At 41.5% G+C, this 21,882-nt stretch overlaps 1 protein-coding gene across 3 annotated transcripts in view; it reads left to right on the top strand.

Moving 5' to 3' along the window:
• SLC38A1 (solute carrier family 38, member 1) overlaps nt 1–21,882 on the top strand; it is a 77,506-nt gene that overhangs the window by 7,278 nt on the left and 48,346 nt on the right. For 2 of the 3 annotated variants that reach the window (XR_825077.1, XM_010837532.1), the window contains exons 2-3: nt 8,484–8,600; nt 13,141–13,358. Coding sequence is in view for 2 of the 3 variants with exons in the window: in XM_010837532.1 (XP_010835834.1) it covers nt 13,237–13,358 (122 nt within the window). In the remaining variant the exon portion in view is untranslated. The remainder of the gene's footprint in view (nt 1–8,483; nt 8,601–13,140; nt 13,359–21,882) is intronic. The other variant, XM_010837534.1, reaches the window with a different exon arrangement.

A 21,882-nucleotide genomic window follows, 5' to 3' on the forward strand; every position in this document is an offset into this window, starting at 1 on the left:
CAGGAAGAAAGCTGAGCACTGAAGAATCGATGCTTTTGAACTGTGGTGTTGGAGAAGACTCTTGAGAGTCCCTTGGACTGCAAGGAGATCCAACCAGTCCATTCTGAAGGAGATCAGTCCTGGGATTTCTTTGGAAAGAATAATGCTAAAGCTGAAACTCCAGTACTTTGGCCACCTCATGCGAAGAGTTGACTCATTGGAAAAGACCCTAATGCTGGGAGGGATTGGGGGCAGGAGGAGAAGGGGACGACAGAGGATGAGATGGCTGGATGGCATCACTGAATCAATGGACGTGAGTCTGAGTGAACTCCGGGGCTTGGTGATGGACAGGGAGGCCTGGCGTGCTGTGATTTGTAGGGTCGCAAAGAGTTGGACACGACTGAGTGACTGAACTGAACTGAACTGAACTGAACTTACATACACCACTCTGTTGTGCTTTCAATTTGTCATGATTTCTATTTTTCCTAGAGTATTTTGTTTGGAGTTAGCTAGAACTTAAAAAAAAAAAAAGTTGCCATTCACTGTTTTTAGTCCAGCAGTAATTCTTGATCAGAGGTATTGCTAGAGCAAAAAGTACATGTGCAGAGAAAGAGACTTTTTCAAAGGCTATAGGAATATATTTTGGGTTTTTTTGAACTCTGTACATAATTATTTAAGTCTATTAATTTTCAGTTGATGAGAAAGATTTTTACTTTTGTGTATTCACACTGCTCAAAGACACTCACTGTTTAAAGTTAAATTTTTAAATGTAATATACAATACAATCTGTCCTCCTGTATCCAGAGTTGCAGGTTAACTTCATTAACTTCTAAAGTTTATTAGTATTTTCTCTCTTTGAGAAATCAGAATAATTGCAAAACATCTCAATGGGAAGGTTAACTCCTAGACATCTTAGGCTGGGCATGTTAATAAGAACATTTGCAAAATTCAGCTAGATGAGTCAAAGATTTTAATGTAAAAAATAAAATTGTGAAAGTTATAGAATAAAACATGGGAGGGAGCTTTTGGGGGGATAGGCAGTGAAGGCTCTGGAGTAGGAAATGGGAGCCACTCCAGTATTCTTGCCTGGAAAATTCCATGGACAGAGGAGCCTGGCGGGCTACCGTCCATGGAGTCGCAGAGTTTGACGCAACTGAGCACACAGCACAGCAATGAAGGAGGCTTTTCTCACTGTAGACGCTTTCGTACTGTATGAATGGTGTACTGTGTACATGTATTACCTAGTCAAATATTTTATAATAAAATGAAATAGTTCAATACAAAAATAAAAATAAAACATCATCTAGGAACCTGAACAAAGTTCTTGTGGAGCAGGTGTCAGGATACTGTAAACAAGACAGGACCAGGGGTCCATCATTTCAAGGCAGTGAGCTGTTCCTCTCTGTTCCCCGCAGGAGTGGTCAGTCCTTACTCCCCTGTGAGCTTCCTGTAGCACAGGGCTTCTCATCCCCAGTGCTCCTGGCCTTTGGACCAGATAAAGCTTTGATGTGAATAGCTGTCCTGTGTATTGTATGATGTTTAGCAGCACCTCTGACCTCTCTCTGCTAGAAGCCTACAATACCCTCTCACTTGTGACAGCCAAAAATGCCTCCAGGCATGGCCAATGTCCACTGAGGGCGGGGGCCAAAATGGTCCCTAGTTGAGAACCACTACTTTAATATAACCCTTTCTGTGGGCTTGTAGAAATCATACCAAGAATTCTTAAACATTCCAGCCATAGTGACTGTGTTGTTAATGATAGATACCTTTCATTAATAGAGTACTTTACAATTTTAAACATATTATCACATACTTTGTGCATGCTCAGATCAAAAGTAAAATACAGTGGCAGAGTTAATGAAAACTATGTGGAGCAGCTGTACATGTTGCTTCTTTTAACTTCTAATCTTTGTTTTGTTTTCCTAAGAAATTGTGTTTGTGAGGATTATGCTGTATTGTCTGCAGGCAGATGATCAGTTGAGTCATCATTATTGTTAACGTTTTTACTATCACTGTGTATTGAGCTAAGAGGTCTGTGCTCCCTGTGCTCGAGAAGTTGAGAATGTACTTAGGAAGGAGAATAACGCCATAAAGAGATCATGAAAACATATAAGACCCCTTCCTATAATCCAATGAGTATGCAAAAGTGCTATGAGAAGTCATCACAGGTAAATAATCACAATTGGTCACTGGAGGAAGACCTTATAGAGAAGATTGGCTTGAAATAATCTCTTTTTTTAAAAACCACACAAGCCAGCAAGCTGGGCATTTTGAAAGAAATGTACTTAGTGGGCACTGGCTCAATGGGAAAGGAAGTGGCTGAGAAGTATGTTCAGGGCCAAGGTGGGGGGCGGTGGGAGGAAAGCCGAAAACTGCAAAGCAGATCCGTTACAGAAGTGAAAGGTTCAGAAGGAACATCCTGGGAGAGAAATTTAAAGCGTTAAGAGGGGACTTCCCTGATGATCCAGTGGCTAAGACTCCACGCACCCAAGGAGGCCTGAATTCCATACCTGGTCAGGGGTCCCACATGCTGCAACTAAGGCCCAGCACAGCCAAATAACTAAGTAAATATTCAGGGGAAAAGAGGAGTTAAGGGCAATCTTGGCTTTGAATTTGCTGTTCCAGGGGTTCGACTAGTAGAAACACTTAGGACTGGCAAGGGGAAAAGAGGAATACGCCAAGACATGGATTTTCAGGAAGAATCTGCCTCTGTAAATGGAGTGGGCTGGGCTCAGTAGGCAGCACAGGGGGAAGCGACCAGCCAGGCTACGATTGTAGAGCCAGAAGGAACAAGAGGAAGGAAGGGATGGTATGAAGTGTTGATAGGACTCAGAGACTGATTAGATACCCGAGTTCCAAGTCTGAGTGATGAGGGGAACCAACATTATCGTGAACAGAAATAGAAAAGCTGATGTGTGAGGTCAGATGGTATGTTCAGTGGGGCACGTTGAGTTGGAGGTCACGACAAACATTCACGTGAAGAGGTCTCCCAGGCAGCTGGGATCTGAAAAGAATTTGTGAAAATTTTTCTGAGCAGGAGGAGGGAACCTGAGAGATTGTCTCTCCCCTCCAGCTTTCTCACTTTACAGATAAAGAAATACGTGGCATGTTAAGTGACGTGATCATCAGCAAGTAGGAAGTATGACAGAGATCCTGTCTCCTAATTTCTAGAGGAATTCTAGTTTTGTAAAACGAAAAGCCCTGGGGAAAAGAGATCTGAAAGGCACCCTTGTGGGATGAAGACTGACACTTCAGGCTTGAAACTTACAAAGGAAAGAGTTTGGAGTGTATGAAGGGAAGCGGGGTGGGGGTAGGGCTGCCCCCACACAGAGCACAGAGGATGGGAGGAGAACAGGAGCTGGCAGTGGAGGCTGAAAACAGTTCCTCTGAGAATGCGGATGCTTGCAGATGCAGTGAGAAGCAAGGTGGTGGGGTTCAGGAAACAGTGTCCCTCCTTCGCGGGGAGGTGAAAGGTTGAGAACTGAGAAAAGGCCACTTGCCTTGATTAGGAAGAGGCAGCAATAGTAGCTGTGACAGTCGCCCTCGCTTACCAGAACCAGGGCAGGTACGGACCCAGTTGTAGAAGCTTTATAGCGACTCTGTGAGGTAGATACTGCTTCATCTCCTTTTTACAGATGACAAAACTGAGACAAAGAGATATTAACCTACTTGCCCAGAGTCAGCACAGCTCCTGAGGGGTGGAGCCAGGATTTGCCAGTGGAACTAGGGTTCAAGGGAGTGATGAGAACAGGGGTAAGCTGTTTAGATTGTTGGCCATAGAGACAGGAGCAGGCTGATTGTTCAAAGTCACTTTGCAAATATGGAGCTGAGCGGAATTGACAGAAGTTGGGGGAGCCACCAGAGGGAGAGTGGGAGGCCAGGTCCTAGCAGAGCTGAGACCAGGAGCACTGGCTAAGTCATGAGTTTTGAGTAAGAAGAGAGAAAACACCGTCTCTTCTGAGACTGCTTACTGGATCCCAGTCTTTCATTACCCAAGGTCATTCCCCACTTCCCAAGGACCCTGGGTTTTCAAAGATTGTATCCACTCTAAGTTTTTATTTTAGTTGAAGTATAATTTATATGCAGTGCAACAGCTGGATCTTAAGCATACTGTTTAGAGAGTTTTGACTATAACTTGAATTATATTAATTCACTTCCCACTTTTGGTACTCTAAGATATATTACACTGCCAGTCAGAATCTAGGATTATCACACCAAGTTAAGGCAATCTTGCCAAAACTAAGGACTCATGACATTTTAATTAACCTGTTTAGCCTGTTTGGGGCCTTTCGAAATATAGTGAAGCAGCTCACAGATCATATTATTACCATCTGAGAGTCCGGTGAGCCAGGGACCTCCAGTATGTAAATAGACTCAGTTGGTTGTGGGAAGAGATGTCGTGGGAAGAGTTATCAGGAAGACAGAACCATAACTGGCCTTATACCTAACACATTCTCAAAACCACTGACCTAGCTGTCATAATTCATTCCCAGGAGCTGAACTAGGAGAGGTAGATCTTATTCTTAATCACCAATAATCATTCATAGCAGTTTTGAAGTTATGTGTACCTGACTGGATATTTGGCTTCCCAGGTGGTGCTAGTGGTAAAGAACCTGCCTGCCAATGCAGGAGATGTAAGACTCAGGTTTGATCCCCGAGTCAGGGAAGATCTCCTGGAGGAAGGCATGGCAACCCACTTCAGTATTCTTGCTTGGAGAATCCCATGAACAAAGGAGCCTGGCAGGCTACAGTACATAGTGTTCCAGAATCGGACATGACTGAAGTGACTTAGCACACGTGCATGACTGGCTATTTAATGTCATTTAGGGATTCTTGTTAGGAGAAGGCAATGGCAACCCACTCCAGTACTCTTGCCTGAAAAATCCCATGGACAGAGGAGCCTGGTAGGTTGCAGTCCATGGGGTCGAAAAGAGTCGGACACGACTGAGTGACTTTGCTTTCACTTTTCACTTTCATGCATTGGAGAAGGAAATGGCAATCCACTCCAGTGTTCTTGCCTGGAGAATCCCAAGGACGATGGAGCCTGGTGGGCTGCCGTCTGTGGGGTCACACACAGTCAGACACGACTGAAGTGACTTAGCAGCAGCAGCAGGGATTCTTGTTATGTTTTAGATGTGATTGTGATATGGTGGTATTGTTTTAAAAATGGATCTGACTTTTTAGAAATATGTATTGAAGTATTTACAGGTGATATCTGGAATGTCTTGTAAAATAATTCTAGGTAATACTGGGAGTAAAACTTCAACAAGACTGGCCTGAAATGATCATTATTGAAGTTGGTACATGGGGGTTCATTATTATGTTATGTTCACTTTTGTATATGTTTAAAAGTTCTCATAATAAAAATTTTCAGAGGTTGAAAAAAATAAAATTAAGAATATCAGTCAGGGTTTAACTGCATATAAACAGAGATCTCTTGTATGTTAAGCAAAAGGGATTGAATACAGGGAATTAAAGCCTGTAAAATTGCTAGAAAAGATGGCAGACCAGGCTTTGGGCTCAGTCTCTAGGAATAAACACAGAGTACTACCACTCAGCTCGCCTAAGGGTCTTCTCTTATGCCTTCATCAGGAAGCCAGCTTCTCATTGTTTGAACTGCATCCTCTGGGAACACATCACTGAGGCCAAATCTGATGGTCAGGAATTCACCACCACAGTTGTTGGCTGCACTGTAGCACCTGCTAAAATTGTACCAGTGAAATGGATGCTTGGTCCCCACCACTTTGCTCTCTATTGCGTGAGTGCTAAGTCGCTTCAGTTGTGTCCAATTTTTGTGACCCTATAGGCTGTAGTCCACCAGGCTCCTCTGTCCATGGGATTTCCCAAGCAAGAATACTGGAGTGGGTTGCCAATTCCTACTCCAGGGAATCTTCCTGACCTAGGGATTGAACCTGGATCTCCCACATTTACAGGCAAATTCTTTATTGTTTAAGCCACCTGGAAATCCCACCCTGCTAATCAGTAGATTGGGGGATTAGTTCAGTTCAGTTCAGTCACTCAGTCGTGTCCGACTTTTTGCAACCCCATGGACTGTAGCACGCCAGGATTTCTTGTCCATCACCAACTCCCAGAGTTCACTCAAACTCATGTTCATTGAGTCAGTGATGCCATCCAGTCATCTCATCCTCTGTCATCCCCGTCTCCTCCTGCCTTCAATCTTTCCCAGCATCAGAGTCTTTTCAAATGAGTCAGTTCTTTGCATCAGGTGGCCAGAGTATTGGAGTTTCAGCTTCAACATCTGTCCTTCCAATGAACACTCAGGACTGATCTCCTTTAGGATGGACTGGCTGGATCTCCCTGCAGTCCAAGGGACTCTCAAGAGTCTTCTCCAACACCACAGTTCAAAAGCATCAGTTCTTTGGTGCTCAGCTTTCTTTATGGTCCAACTCTCACGTCTATACATGACCACTGGAAAAACTGTAGCCTTGAATAGACGGACCTTTGTTGGCAAAGTAACGTCTCTGCTTTTTAATATGTTGTCTATTGGTCATAACTTTCTTTCCAATTTGGGGGATTAATTAACAAACTACAATTTCAGTTGCTAAGAAACTTTGTGACAGATTGGCCCAGTCAGTGTTTGTTCCCACTTCTTTCTAGTCCAGTTCTGCAAGGATGAAAAATTGAAAACTACATTTCCCACATTCATTTGCAGCTACGCTTCTAGAGAGGATTTAGATTCTACCAATTTTTCTTTCTGTTAGTGGAATCTAAGTGTATTTTTGCTTATTTATCCCCCAAAGTAATTTTGGACAATGTTTAAATTATAGTATATTCTTTGGTTTGGTTTCCTCTCTACAGTTTTTAACCAGCTTCTACCAAACCAGTATAAACTCTTCCTACTCAAGAATGTGTTCTTTGATCTCTCTGCTTCGGCTAGATTCACCTGAATGGGTGTTCTATGCACACTTGGCCACCATGTCTTTGCCTGTGCTGTTCCTAGTGCAAGGAATGCCTTCCCTGCTGCTGCTACTGCTGCTGCTAAGCCTGTGCGACCCCATAAACGGCAGCCCACCAGGCTCCTCCGTCCCTGGGATTCTCCAGGCAAGAACACTGGAGTGGGTTGCCATTTCCTTCTCCAATGCATGAAAGTGAAAAGTGAAAGTGAAGTCTCTCAGTCGTGTCTGACTCCTAGTGACCCCATGGACTGCAGCCTACCAGGCTCCTCCGTCCATGGGACTTTCCAGACAAGAGTACTGGAGTAGGGTGCCATTGCCTTCTCCGAATGCCTTCCCTACTCCAGTCTAAATCCTATTTTTAAGCATAGTTCATATCCTAACTATTTGTAAAATCTTACCTGATTTCTCCAGGCTCCAACTTCCTTCCTTCCCTCTTTCCTTCCCATGTGTACATATGTATGTCTCTGAAATCTTTCTGGACTTATCTTTGTTTTACTATACAGTTTGGTCTCTATCATGCAAGTGTTTTATTGTTGTTACTTTATATGAAAAGGTCTTGCTTGTTTCAGTAGGCTGTATGTGCTTAGTCCTCATTCATGTCCAACTTTTTGTGACCCCATGGACTGCAGCCTTCTAGGCTCCTCTGTCCATGGGCATTCTCCAGGCAAGAATACTGGAGTGGGTTGCCATGCCCTTCTCCAGGGAATCTTCCTAATCCAGGGATCAAACCCAGGTCTCCCACATTGCAGGTGTATTCTTTACCATCTAAGCCACCAGGGAAGCCCAAGAATACTGGAGTGGGTAGCCTATCCCTTTTCTAGGGGATCTTCCTGACCCAGGAATCAAACTGAGATTTCCTGCATCACAGGCAGATTCTTTACCAGCTGAGCTACCAAGGAAGCCTGTAAGCAATGTTAAATTCTCTGTATAACCTCTTTTTTGATCTGTATCACCATGAAGAGTTAGAGAAGTTTGTGTTTTTTACATGGGTACTGTTAGTAAAATGTACCAATAAGCATACCAAGATAATACTGCTTCTTAAGAATATCTCTGAATTTTGTAGTGAAGGATCAGAAATGTTCTGTGCTTAGTAAACTGTCATTTGTAACCTGTTATAGACGCTGGGGGATAGTCATTGTTGTTGGGTTAACATCAAGATCTTCACATGATGATCTCATTCAATCTTGTAATTAACTGTACAGTTTGATAATTGCTTCTGTCCTTCAGTGAAACTATAATTCTTTTGTTTCTTAAACTTGACCTGCACTTCCTGTCTCTTTGTCATGGGCCATGTTCCCCTTCATTGAGAAGTCTCAGCTTAGGGCCCGTCTCCACCTATTGTCTCCCATCCCCCGGGCACTGCGACTGGCCTGCTGTAGCAGGCTGGATGTCAATTTATGGCAAGTCAAGAAGTTAAGGAGCATTTTCAGTAATGATGTAGAACTGTGTTATGGACATAACTCAGGATGGGAGACTATATCTTGTTAAGTGAAAAAATACGTCTTAAAAACTCTGTGGTATGATTTCCATTTTTGTAAATGTATACATATTTTTAAAAAATCTGTACTTATTCCTTTCATTTAACAGATACTTATCAAGTGTCTACTGTGTGCCAGGCACTGTATCTGTGTGCATAGAAAAACCCCTGAAGCTGATACTCCAATATACATATACAGTGATCATCTCTGCTTGCTGAGATAACAGGTGACTTTTTTCTTTTTATTTGTTTTTTCCTTCATTTGCAAGCTTGTGTTTTCTAATTTTTCTACACTTATATTATTTGTTAATATGGAACTAACACATTTTTTAAAAAACATGTCTGTTCTTCAAACGTGTACTGTGTAGTATTACATGAAAAACAATAGACTAAAAACACTAAAATTCCAAAGTTAATAAAAGAGAGCTAAAAAGGAAGACAGAAAGGAAAAGAAAAAGGAGAAAAGAAGGGAAGAAGAAGCACGTTAAACTTTAACACTGGCCCATTTTGGGTGTTGGGTTTCTTGTACAATGTTTGTTCTAAAGATTCTGCAATGGGTATGTATTAGCTTTAGAACCAGAACTTTTTTTTTCCCCTTTTTAAATAGCCAGTTCAAATGTGACTTTTCTGTGAAACTGCCTCAGATCCCTGAATTTGACCTTTTCAAGCTTTTAAAGTCCTTTTATCACCTAGCACTCAATAAATATATGACAAATTGAATGGGTAGTATTTTCTAAGTATGGCCTTAACTTTCATAGTGATGAATGTCACTAATTTTGTTACTTTTCCGCATTTTTCCAGTTTTTGTTTTCAAGAAAAAGTTAGATTTCAGATAGGCTATTTCACAACAATAAAAATGTATTCTTTAAAAAAAAAATAGGAGATTACAACCTAGACAAAACAGAGACTGACAAAAAGCCATGTGAGGCGAGAACAAGAAGATGCGATCTGTAAGGCAAGGAGAGAGGCCTCAGAAGAAACAAAACTTGCCAGCATCTGATTTTGCACTTCTGGAACTGTGAAAAAATGAATTTCTCTTTAAGCCAAAGGCAAAAATAAATGTATCCTATGTGATTAACTTAGTAGTGGCATTTGCCTAATACTGACATAATTTTAATGGCCAGAACTTCATCTATTCTTTCTGTTCTTTTCCTCTTTTGTCCATTGCATGTGTGTGTGTGTGTGTACATAGTATATATTTGTATACACACTTGTATATTAATATAAAAGTTTGAATACAAACAGTAGACTCAAATCTGTTGTTAGTCACCTTTTCCTCTCCTTAGAAATTTTTTGTCTAGTACCCTATTTCCTACAAGTTTATGGAGAGAAAAGGACTCCTTAGCTCAGATTGGAAATGCCATCCACTGAGTGAACTTTCTAGAAGCTCTGCAGGATCGCTTCAGTAGCCTCTGAGGGAGTCATTTAGGTGAAAGCCAGGGTGGCAAGACTCCTAGGAATGACCCAGTCTGGTCCACTTGTGTGGCTTTCTTTAGAGGGGGCCAAAAGGTGATGGGGGCTTCAGCCTTTTTAATGCACTTCAACTTTTGCAAAGAAAACACAGGCTGTAGACATTGCTGCTGTGTGAAGGCACTAAAAGCAATTAGTCATGGCCCAAGCTCCAGCACTGCCACCCTGGCTGGAAGAATCAGCTTGGAGCTGCCAGGTTGGCTTTAGATCAGGAGTTCAAGGAGCTTCGGTCTCTTGTCCCTGCTTCCTGGTTTCCAGAAGAGGCCTTGCTCTGCAGAAAGGGTGAGCCTTCTGGAACCTGAGATAGTAGACAGTATTTATCTTGTGGAAGCTTTAAAGGATCATGGAACCAGGGAAGTCTCGTTCTAAATGTGTGAATGAAAAGGAGTAATGTGTGGCCTAGCTGTTGGGAAAAGAAGAAAGAAATTATTGAAGAATTATCATTCCAGAGTACTTTCTGAGGGTCCAGAAAATATTATCATATTTTTACTATTTTAAATATTACATATTTTAAATATTACTTCCTGGGTATTGTAGGATGTTTACATTGGCACATTGGAGTTTTCACTCTTAACTAGGTTACAGTTGTGGAATTCAGGGTCAGACAAAACATCAAAACATCATCCAAGGGGGTTTACCATTGGAGGTGAAAAAAAAAATCTTAGTGACATTCTGCTTCATCCCTTGGTCCTGAGACTCACTGAGGACTCCCTTGGTCCTGAGACATCACCTCACTGAGATTATCTAAGTGAGGCTCCCATACCTTTATAGGCCTGACTTTGAAAGTTGCATTTCCCTCTTGAAAGGATTCCTGGACCCAGTACCAACATGTGCATGTGCGTGGGTGTGCGTGTGTGTAGGCTTCCCCATACCAACAATTGTCGACCCAATTCTGACATTATCTACCAGTAGCTAGAATGAGATTCTACAGGTCGAGGTCTTCATCCCATGAAACTGCCCTCCACTTCAGATGCCATCACAAGTCCGAGTTGTTACCTGTGCTGCTGACTGACTGGCCATAAATCAGAGGTTTTCATGACCTCCTCATTGGGTTCCAATAATCTTCCAGAAGAGCTCACAGAACTCATGAAAACCTGTTTACTCACTTGGTTACCCATTTATTACAAAGGATATCAAAGGATACAAGTGAAGTGAAAGTGAAGGTCACTCAGTGGTGTCTGACTCTTTGGGACCCATGGACTATACAGTCCATGGAATTCTCCAGGCCAGAATACTGGAGTGAGTAGCCTTTCCCTTCTCCAGGGGATCTTCCCAACCCAGGGATCGAACCCAGGTCTCCCACAATGCAGGCAGATTCTTTACTAGCTGAGCCACCAGGGAAGCCCAAAAAGATACAGACCAACAGCCAAATGTAGCAGTACAGTGGCGAGGTTCTCAACAAAAGAGCTTCTGTCCTTGTGAAGTGTGGGGTTCAGGATGTGGGGAGTTCTGGGTCCCTAGTACGAATACTCTCCGAATCTCCTTTATTAATTTTTTTTCGCGGCTTCATTATATAGGCATCACTGATGAACTCATTGGCCATGAGTGATTGACTGAAGTTCTCTCCTCTTCCCGGAAATCATGGATAGGACGGAAAATTCCAGTCCTCTAATCAAGTGTTTGACTCCACTGGCAACCAGCCCCCATCCTTAGGTGCTTTCCCAGAGTTGGGTCATTAACATAACAAAAGACATTTATCACTCTTACAGTGTGTGTAAGTCGCTCAGTCATGGCCAACTGTTTGCAACCGCATGGGGTTTGTAGCCCACCAGGCTCCTCTGTCCATGGAATTCTCCAGGCAAGAATACTGGAGTGAGTTGCCATTCACTTCTCCAGGAGATCTTGCCGACCCAGGGATCGAACCTGGGTCTCCCTCATTACAGGCAGATTCTTAACTATATAAGCTCTAAGGGTTTGGTGAGCTGTGAGCCAGAAGTAGGAACGAAGACCAAGTATGTATTCTTTATAACAAATCGGGGCTTCCCTGATAGCTTAGTTGGTAAAGAATCCATTTGCAATGAAGGAGACCCTGGTTTGATTCCTGGGTTGGGAAGATCCACTGAAGAAGGGATAGGATACCCATTCTAGTATTCTTGGGCTTCCCTTATGGCTCAGCTGGTAAAGAATCTGCCTGCAATGTGGGAGACCTGAGTTCAATCCCTGGGTTGGGAAGATCCCCTGGAGAAGGGAAAGTGACAGTCATAAAGTGAAAGTCACTCAGTCATGTGTGACTGTGACCCATGGACTATCGAGTCAGACATGATTGAGTGACTTTCACTTTATGATAAATCACAGTACCACACCTCTGTGGCCACCTGCTTTTTGATTTGTGATGCTGTGTGTCTAAAACTCTGTAGTGATAGTGCTCAGTTGCTAAGCCTAACTTGTGTCTGACTCTTTGCAACCCTATGGACTATAGCCTGTCAGGCTCCCCTGTCCATGGAATTGCCCAGGCAAGTATACTAGAGTGAGCTGCCATTTCCTCCTCCAGGGGATCTTCCCAACTGAGGCATGGAACTCTCATCCTCTGTGTCTTCTTCATTGGCAGGTCTTTACCACTGAGCCACCTGGGAAGCCTGAAACTCTTATATATTAATGGTGACCCCTTTGAAATTTAAATCACAATCATCCATGTAGGGGAAAATGTGAACTCGGCAAGTCTTTCATTTCTGTGAGGAAATATAGTTTCAGGTGGATTAACCTAAATCCCCAGAGTATGAGTTTTTAATTCCCTAATTCCCTGACATGGAGTGATTTCATTGAAGAGATTGATTTAATCTCTTGCAGTTGATGGATAAACTGCTAAATTTCAAAACACAGATTTGTCCTTTGCTGCTTGACCTCCAGGTTGGGTGGTTGATCCTGCATGATGCCATTTATTGAGGATTTGCATTTTTATTAAATGGGGATTGCTAAATCAGAGGTGCTTTTGTGTCCGTTCAATCTGTACCCAGCTATGTGTGTGCCCTGTGGTCTGACGCATTAAAACAACTGAATCGCTTTCCTTTTAAACTTACTGCTTCATAAAAGGGCATCTCTATTGACTAAAGATGACATGGTATTTCTATAAACGTGGACATAAAGATTATGGGACATGACTCCTTTTATAGTTAAAAGTGTAGGGAGATTTATGAAAGACATAAAATGTACAGTCTCTATAATTTGATGTACCAAGATTGCTTTAATACATTGAATAACAAAATGTAAAAGTTATCAGTAAATTGTTTGTGTGTAATAGTTTATTTTTAATCAGTGGTATTTGTATGTTTAATTATTTTTCCTTGTGTTGTATTTTAGGGGTGTCAACCTTATATTTTTGCTGCTATCCTTTTGTAAATACTCTCAGAAAAAGAGAATTTGGACCCATTTTTTGACGACAGGTAGTTTCTAAACATGATGCATTTCAAAAGTGGACTTGAGCTAACTGAGTTGCAGAACATGACAGTGCCCGAAGATGATAACATCAGCAATGATTCCAATGATTTCACTGAAGTGGAAAATGGTCAGATAAATAGGTGAGTATTTTTCCACTAACACTTTCTCTCCAATGAAAGAAAGGTCTCTAAAATATTATTCTGGTTTTTCAGTTATTCTCTTGAATTATTCATTACTAAAGTTATGCTCCATTTGAAGATGTAATTTGAATTTCATATGTGACATCTGTTGGGCATAGTCTGCAATAGCAGATGAAGCAAATAGGAAAGGAATTTATTCATCCTTTCGCATCTTTCAATTGAGTCTAATAAAAATGTATAAATACATTGGACCCCAACCAGCCCTAACTTTTCAAAAGCTTTATGCTTATGAATTAGACCAACTGTTGGAATTTAGCTGCACGCCATATCTGAATGTGTACTACAGTCATCTGGCTTCGCCCACATTTTAATCAAGAAATGGTCAAAGTCGCGCTTGCCGACGTTCACATGTTAAAACGACAAATACGTCATTATAAGCATCATTTGTAACATGGATTTTGAGTAATAATAACATAGGGCTAAATGCCTCTGTGAGAAACTAGAGAAATAGTACATGAAACAGAGAGAAATGAAGAGATACTGTGAGTGAGGGAAGGTAGGGGGCAGATAGGAAGAATGCTGGCCTGGCAGCTCTCAGCCTCAGCTGTGACCACAAGTCCTTCCAACCCTTGGGTCCTGTGTTTCTTAAGTTACAAGAATAGGACTAAACTTAAATATATATATGTATGTATATTTTAATGATTCGGGGCATTATCTGACCTGATTTTATTTTTTTTAATTTATTGAAGTGTAGTTGATTTATATATTGTGTTAGTTTCTGGTGTATGACAGAGTGATTCAGTTTTGCATGTATATACACTCTTTTTCATATTGTCTTCTAGTATGGTTTATCATAGGATAAATTGAATATATTGATATTGAGTATATTGATAATTCCCTGTGCTATCCAGTAGGACCTTGTGTTTATCCATGCTATGTATAGTAGCTTGCACTTGCTAACTTAAAACTCCCAGTCCTCCTCTCCCCCACCCCCTTCCCACTGACAGCCACAAGTCTGTTCTCTATGTCTGTGAGTCTGTTTCCATCTCATAGATAAGTTCGCTTGTGTCATATTTTTAGATTCCACACATAAGCGATATCGTATGGAATTTATCTTTCTCTGCCTGACTTACTTCACTTAGTATGATTATCTCTAGGTTCATCCACATGGCTGCCAACTTACGTAGATCCCTATCGGAAAGTTTTTCAGCTTGGGAGTTTGTGTGTGGTTTGTTTGGAGTTGAGGCCTCCTAAAAGGCTGGGAGAAAAGTGAAATATGTGGGGACTACTTATTAGAACATAGACATGCTGCACTTGGGAGGGCAGGGTCAAAAGGAAATTGGGAGGAAGGAGGATGAAAACATTTTGTCAGCTAACCAGGCATCTCTGCAGCAATCCTTTCTGATAATCTCTGCGTTCTGATACAATGTGTAATTGAAAGTCAGGGGTAGGATTGGGCTGCCCTCATTTACATACACTCAGAAGTTTCAGCCCCCTCTCCTCCTTATTCTCTTCCTTAAATGTTCTCAGAGATTAAGTCTCCAACCCAAATACTTCCTCACTACCATCCAAGTATCATTTACCGTGTGGTGATATTTCTTATTGTTGGACCCAAGTTTGCTTCTTTGACCTTTCCTGTGTAATTATTAAGAATAACTGCCATTTCTTGAGTGCCAGTTGTGATTTTATATTACATATATCCTTATAACAATCCTTAAAATATCATGCAATGTATTCTTTTGCAAATAAGGAAATTTAAAAATTTAGTATACCAATAAGAACGTGGAAGCTCAGAGAAATAAATAACTTGCTCAAGGGCACATACAGGTCTGTAAGAAATCTGTGTCTTTCTACCCTCTTCTGCTACCTCTGTTTAAAATGCTCCAGCATGAATGAAAAGGATAGTTCCTACTCTCAGTTTGAACCCTGCTAAACTCTACTAGTGCTGTTTTCTGCTCTGGGTTCCTGGGGTGTTCTGTAGTCACTACTGATTTCCACTGAACAATGGATGGGACATCCATCAGCTATTTCACAAGTGCAAATTTTGGGTTTGTAACAACTTCATTCCCAAATCAGTGTAAGCCTTGAGGACCTTAAAACTAGAGTCCTTTATAATATTCAGTTCAGGCTCTGAACTTGATCTTTAAGGGTTTTACTATGAAAAAGTATTGTTTTGGAGGCGATAACCCCTTGCAATAAGAGAAGGCACCGCTTCTCACCCCTTTGGGTGCCTGCCAAGAGAGCCCACTTGCCTACTAGGCATGGGCTGTACAGCCTCATATTTTTTGGAATTTTATTCCACTGTTGCAGATGCAATGTGATGCATTTATTTGTCCCCTCTTTGGTTGACATGGTTTATGAATCTTGCTTCACTTCTGGCTCTAGACCAATAAAAATTAAAAATAACATATTACAGCATGAAGCCCAAAAGGTAAATAATAATCAGAAAAGAGCCCCCACCCCCATGATTTCTGCAAAGCTACACCTGAGTACCTCTGACTCTTCTGGTAGCTTTTTCACATTCGTGGGAAGAAGGTAGGCCTGATTATATGAATCTAAGAGAATCCTCTCCCAGAACAGTGAACTTCTAGGTAACAGTGCATCTTTGTAAGGAAGCTAGAGAAAATGTTGAAAGCAAATGTTGAACCCTGATTACCTGGCGTCCAGCTGATAGCCTTGCCTGGAAACTTCTCCCCCTAGGATACTTTAAGAAGCATTTTTTAAAGTTTAGTTAAAAAACAGAGTAGAGCCCTTTGGGTATTAGGACTCCTGCCCATCTTCCAGTTCAGTTGTTTTATTTCATGCCCTAATTTTTTGGGTGGTAGTCATAGAAATCGTGCCCAACTCTCTTATGATCCCATGGACTGTAGCCTTCCAGGCTCCACTGTCCACGGAATTCTTCAGGCAAGAGTACTGGAGTGGGTAGCCATTCCTTTCTCCAGGGGATCTCCCCTACTCAGGAATGGAACCTGGGTTCTCTGCCTTACAGGAGAGTTCTTTACTGTCTGAGCCAGACAGCAGAAGCCCTGCAGTCATAGAAGCCTACCCCTGGAACAGCAAAACCTTTTGAAATGTCCACTGGGCCAGTATTGCTGACATTTTAATGTGCATTTGAAACACCTGGAGAACTTGTTAACATGCAGATTCTGACTCAGTAGCTCTGGAACTGGGCTTGAAATTCTGACTTCCTGCAAGCTCCCAGGTGATGCTGGACCTCATTTTGGGTAAGGAGCTCTAGACACTCCTCTAGATGTGATCTTCTGGAGAGGAGGAACCATCCTAACCGTCTTTATATCTCTTATACCTTGTTATCATACTATAATGGTGCCCGGTACAGGGCAAACATCTCAAAGCATTTGTTAACTGAAAGTGACAGAGACAGAGAGAGCTCTTACGTACATGGTTTGAATTTCAACTTGTATTGAACGCTGGCTCTATCCACAGGTCTTGTGTGATCTTGTGCTTTGAGCCTTAGTCCCATCTCTATAACACAAGCGTGAAAATAATACCTGACCTCCTGGGATTGCTGGGGAGTATTAAACACAACGCTGCTTGTAGGTTAAGGACTCAAGCTGTACTATCAGCCAGCTTCAGTTCAAATCCTGGCTCAATGGGTTAGTTATTAGTAATCTAACTTTAGTCAAATTACTTAATTTCCCTAAAATGGAGCTAATTATTGTGAAAAGAGATGAGAAAACTCATATAAAGTACTTGGCACAGGGTCTGGCAAGATATGGGAAAGTCTCTAACAAAAGTACAGACCTCTTTCTTTGGCAAGCACATCTTTCTTCTCCACCCAAGGACTAACAAAACTGTTTTAGGTTTGGGGTGATTGTTGGTTATTGTTATCCTAAAGTTGTTGAAATATTCATAGATGATACTAACTGTGTCCAGGCAAATATTCACATATTTTCATATTTATATACTGTTCTCATCTCCATGTATAGTTATTGTTGTTATGACCCAGGAAGCTTGTAACAAAATCTGAGAGTCTCCTTAAGATTTTCCTTAATGAGAAACTCGTCACTACACACTCGAGTCAGCCTTTTTCCTCTCGGTCCCTTATCTTTCAGAGTTGATGAACTACGTTTGTATCATTGGGAGGACTCTTGAAAAGTCATCACTTCTTTTCTTCTAATGTCTTTTCTGTACCTTTGGGAAGAAGAGGCCATAACTTTTTCTTACATTCAGTTTTCATGTTGGAAAATTCTTCCCTCGCTTTAATCGCTCCTGCTCCAACAGAAGTCTGTTTTCTCCTATTTTCAGTAGAGTTTATCCACCAAATAAGGCTTTGTTCACCTCTCAGTATTCTCTTTAAATACCTACTGTTTCTTTAATTCATTCATGTTTTCCAGTCTCTTTCATACATGCTTTTTGCTCCTTTTCTCTTTCCTTCATATAGAATGTAGTGTTTCAGGGGAGGAGCTAGGAAAGGTTATTTAAGTTCAGCTATTCATCTCTTTTGTGTTATAAATCCTCCAGTGAAACACTATAATCTAGTAAGTAACCTGATTGGTGGAGATTAAAATAGGAAGATTATTTTCCCATTGTACAACCCATCCTTAATTGGATTGTTGTTGTTGGTTTATTTTTGGTTTTAAATAACTGCTCTATATTGCTTGCCTCCTTCACATACCTCAGTATAATGCCTCCTCTTTTAAGGCTTTGTCTATTGAAGGTCAGCATGACAGCCACTGTAGATTTTTGTTTTGTTTTGTTCACAGAACAGTTGTCTACCTAAGAGTTGATCGAATTCTGCTTTATGGGTACAGACCGACCCAGCGAAAACTCTTTCTTAATAATACTCTTATCATCCTGAGACCACATGTCAAAGACATCTTCTCCAATAGCCCATTTTTAAGTCAATAAAGAGGTCTTTGCCAGAGGTCAGTGCTTTTTTAACAGGCAACTGCATTTTTAAAATGGTGAGATTACAGAAACTTGTGATAAGCTGCTGACCTAGTTACTGTAAACGGACTTTTCCATCACACAAAAAAGATTGTTTTTGTTGTATGTGTGTGTGTGTTTAAGTTTGCAGCAATAAAAGCAAAGATTGAAAAATAAAAGAGAAGAAAATGTGGAAACACCATAAAGAAAACACAGAGGCTTTCTTTGAGTACTTCATTCTTACCGAGCAAGATTTCCCTGTAGCCTAAGCCAGTCTAGTTCCTCAATGGAAGAGGAGCCTTAGGTTTATGAAGGGTTCCTCTGAGTTGCTGATGAGAAGGGCAGGTACATAGAAGGAGTGAGAACATGACGCCACCACTCTGAATGCAAGATTAGTGCTTAGTGCCACAGTTGGAGCCACAGAAAAATAGTAAATAGGTCAGAGTCAGAAGAGTCTGTTCAATCTAGAGTATCCAGCACACACACGGAGGATGAGGGTCGTGCACCAGGCAGGAAAGCACTGGCTTAGAGGAGAATGGAGGGTCTCTTGAGGGGAGAGTGCATTCCTAGTAGCACTGTTTTTCAGTCCCTGTTCTCCGAATGCCCTGGTCTTATCTCCGTCCTCACCGCCTCTTGGGAAGACCATTCGGAAGAGCAGGGGGAGCTAAGGTTGAACGAGGCCAAATCAAATTCAGCGGTACCTGGAATTTGCAGGCCAAGCAATTTGTACTGAAAACTTTTTCATTAAGAGCGCTAGTAAAGATTTTTGGGAAAACCTATTAAGCTTGGCTGCATAAAGTAGACGGAAAGAGGCAGAATCGGGAGGCACTTGAGGCACAATGTGTTTTAATAAGCTTTTTATGGTTACTCATCACAGCAGCTCTGCAAGTCCCTTGCATTATTTTCCTCCTGTGGAAGCGTTGCAGCAGGGAGCCAGCAGGCATGCAGGGGTTGTCTTCCTCCCCTCCCACTGCAGCCTCTGATCCTGCGAAATGCCCCTGCATCCTGGTGCCTTGATCCATTTTTCTCTGTCAGCTTTCTTCCCCAAGTCTGGGGTGCACTGGCAGGCCAGGAGCTTAGAACTGCCATAACAGGAGGCTTATGGTGTTTGGTTTAGTTGATTTGAAAATGTTGGGGATTTTCCCCTTTATTTAAAAATAATGAAAATTCTCTTTGGAAAGCAAGTCCCTCCACAAGAAAGGCAAATGGGACTTTCTGGATAATGATTTGGCTCACTTAAGTTGGTTGCTAAAATTAATCTAATTCCATGCAGTCTTTTATTTAACAGCAGCGCTCAGTATGAGTCCATTTCATTTTGGCAAGTCCAGCACCCCCGTTTCCTTGGGCTGCCAGGATGAAAAGGAAGGTTGCGCTCCCTTGTCCCTCTCCAGCCAGATCTGTAAACCTCAGTTCTGTGGAAAGATTTAAAATGTTAAGGGTAAAAGAAGGGCCAGGGTTAGAGTACTGTCAGATGGGTCTCCAGAGAAGTGGCTTTCATTATGTCATTCTCTTGCTAAGACCCTGCCATGCTATTTCCCAGACCTCAGCCTTTAAGATTCCTCTGGCTAATCCCACCCAATAATGGTTTTTCCTTTTCTGTCTTCCTTATCTCATCTCCGTTTTGCATGGTCTGATGTTCCTATTCTGGTGTTTTGGTTTGTTGTCGTTCAGTCGCTATGTTGTCGTTAAGTTGTTTCCAACTCTTTGTGACCCATGGACTGCAGCACGCTAGGCTTCCCTGTCCTTCACTGTCAGAGTTGACTCAAACTCACGTCCACTGAGTCAGTGATGCCATCCAGCATTCTCATCCTCTGCCTCTCCCTTCTCCTGCCTCAATCTTTCCCAGTATCAGGGTCTTTTCCAATGGGTTGGCTCTTTGCATCAGGTAACCAAAGTATTGGAGCTTCAGCTTCAGCATCAGTCCCTCCACTGAACTGGTTTGATCTCCTTGCTGTCCAAGGGACTCTCAAGGGTCATCTGCAGCACCGCAACTTGAAATCATCAATTCTTCATCACTCAGCCTTCTTTATGGTCTCACATCCGTACAGGACTACAAGAAATGCTCCTCAACTGGAAAGTCACCTCCTGTGTTTCAGGAGACCAAGGTTTTCTTTACTTCCTTTTCATTTCTGACAGTCACTGGAAAGGTTCTAGGCAAATGCAGATGCTGAAGGAAATAAACCACAGATTGTGTTGCTCACACCAGGTGGTGGCCTCAGGGGAGGTTCATAGTTCATATGTTGCCTGCCTTTGGTTTATCCAGGTGAAAAAAAGCAAACCTGAAGAATATGGATTCAAGATGAAAGAGGTAGATAAATAAAACCAACATTGATGATGTGTATCTTTCATTAAAAAATGGTTTATTGTGAAATACAGCTTCGTTCAGAAAAGCATCTGAAAATGTATAGTTCAAAAATACGTGCTTCTTTAAAATAGTCTAGTTCAAGTGTCTTTATATTTATTAGGGAAAAATTTATGAATTAGTTCTTACTAAAACCAGATAATTAAATTTCCAGAAAAGCCAAAAAGAATTCCTATTTTACTATTACATGTAGCAGTTTACTTATGGATGGACTTTTCCTTGTCAATAGAACTTCTTTTTTTAATGGGAAATTTTTTAAATTAGAAATTTAGGCCATAAAGTTCTAATGTTAATCCCAATAATATATTTACTGGTTCTTAGAGCATTCTGATTGCCTCCTTCGGTATGTTTTGTATATACTTGACTCTACTCAGCCTGTCTGAATCTTCCCCAGATTCAGAAAGTGTTCCTTTCATTTTGTGCCTGGAGCTGTATTGGTATTTTACATGTGCTCTTATTTAACTGTCCCAGTAACACTGTGAGATAATGCAGTAGCATCATTCCCATTTCACAGATGAGGAAACTGGGGTCGCATACTCATGCCCTCAGAATAAGTAAGAATTGAGCCCAATTTCTGAATCCCTTTAAGCCCTAGCTCTGCCCCTGACCATGGACCATATGCCCCTCCTCCTCTACCATAATTTCCTCATCTGAACTCCTATGGGCTAGTGTCTACATCACTTATGACACACTTCCATGCCTCCCACGTTGCCCATATATAAGCAGGTGCTAAAGTAATATTTCATGGGGAGAGAGTTTTTTTGCAGGGGTGAGAGGAGGGTAAACCTGTGTAATAACTTTGTACTCCAAGAATGTGAGCTTATAAAGAGTCCTGTCTCCAGTATTCTTTTTAAATGCCAGCCTTATAGTATTTTTGACCTTATCTAATGTTCCATTAGAGAAAAATCTATATAAAAGTTAACTTGCATTGCATATAGTGTTTTAATTCATTGGTATTAAAATTACTCAAAATCTATAGCTCTTTTTGACATAGAGTTGTCTTTTGTTTCCTCTCAAGATGAGCATTGTTTGGTACTAAGTAGCGATACATGACCCTTGAACTTCCAGATGTTCAAGCTGGTTTTAGAAAAGGCAGAGGAACCACAGATCAAAATGCCAACGTCCAATGGGTCATCAAAAAAGCAAGAGAGTTCCAGAAAAAGATCTATTTCTGCTTTATTGACTATGCCAAAGCCTTTGACTGTGTGGATCACAATAAACTGTGGAAAATTCTGAAAGAGATGGGAATACCAGACCACCTGATCTGCCTTTTGA

Source organism: Bison bison, unplaced genomic scaffold, assembly GCF_000754665.1.
Source record: "Bison bison bison isolate TAMUID 2011002044 unplaced genomic scaffold, Bison_UMD1.0 scf7180017864077, whole genome shotgun sequence".
In the NCBI taxonomy this organism is placed as follows: Eukaryota; Metazoa; Chordata; class Mammalia; order Artiodactyla; family Bovidae; genus Bison; species Bison bison.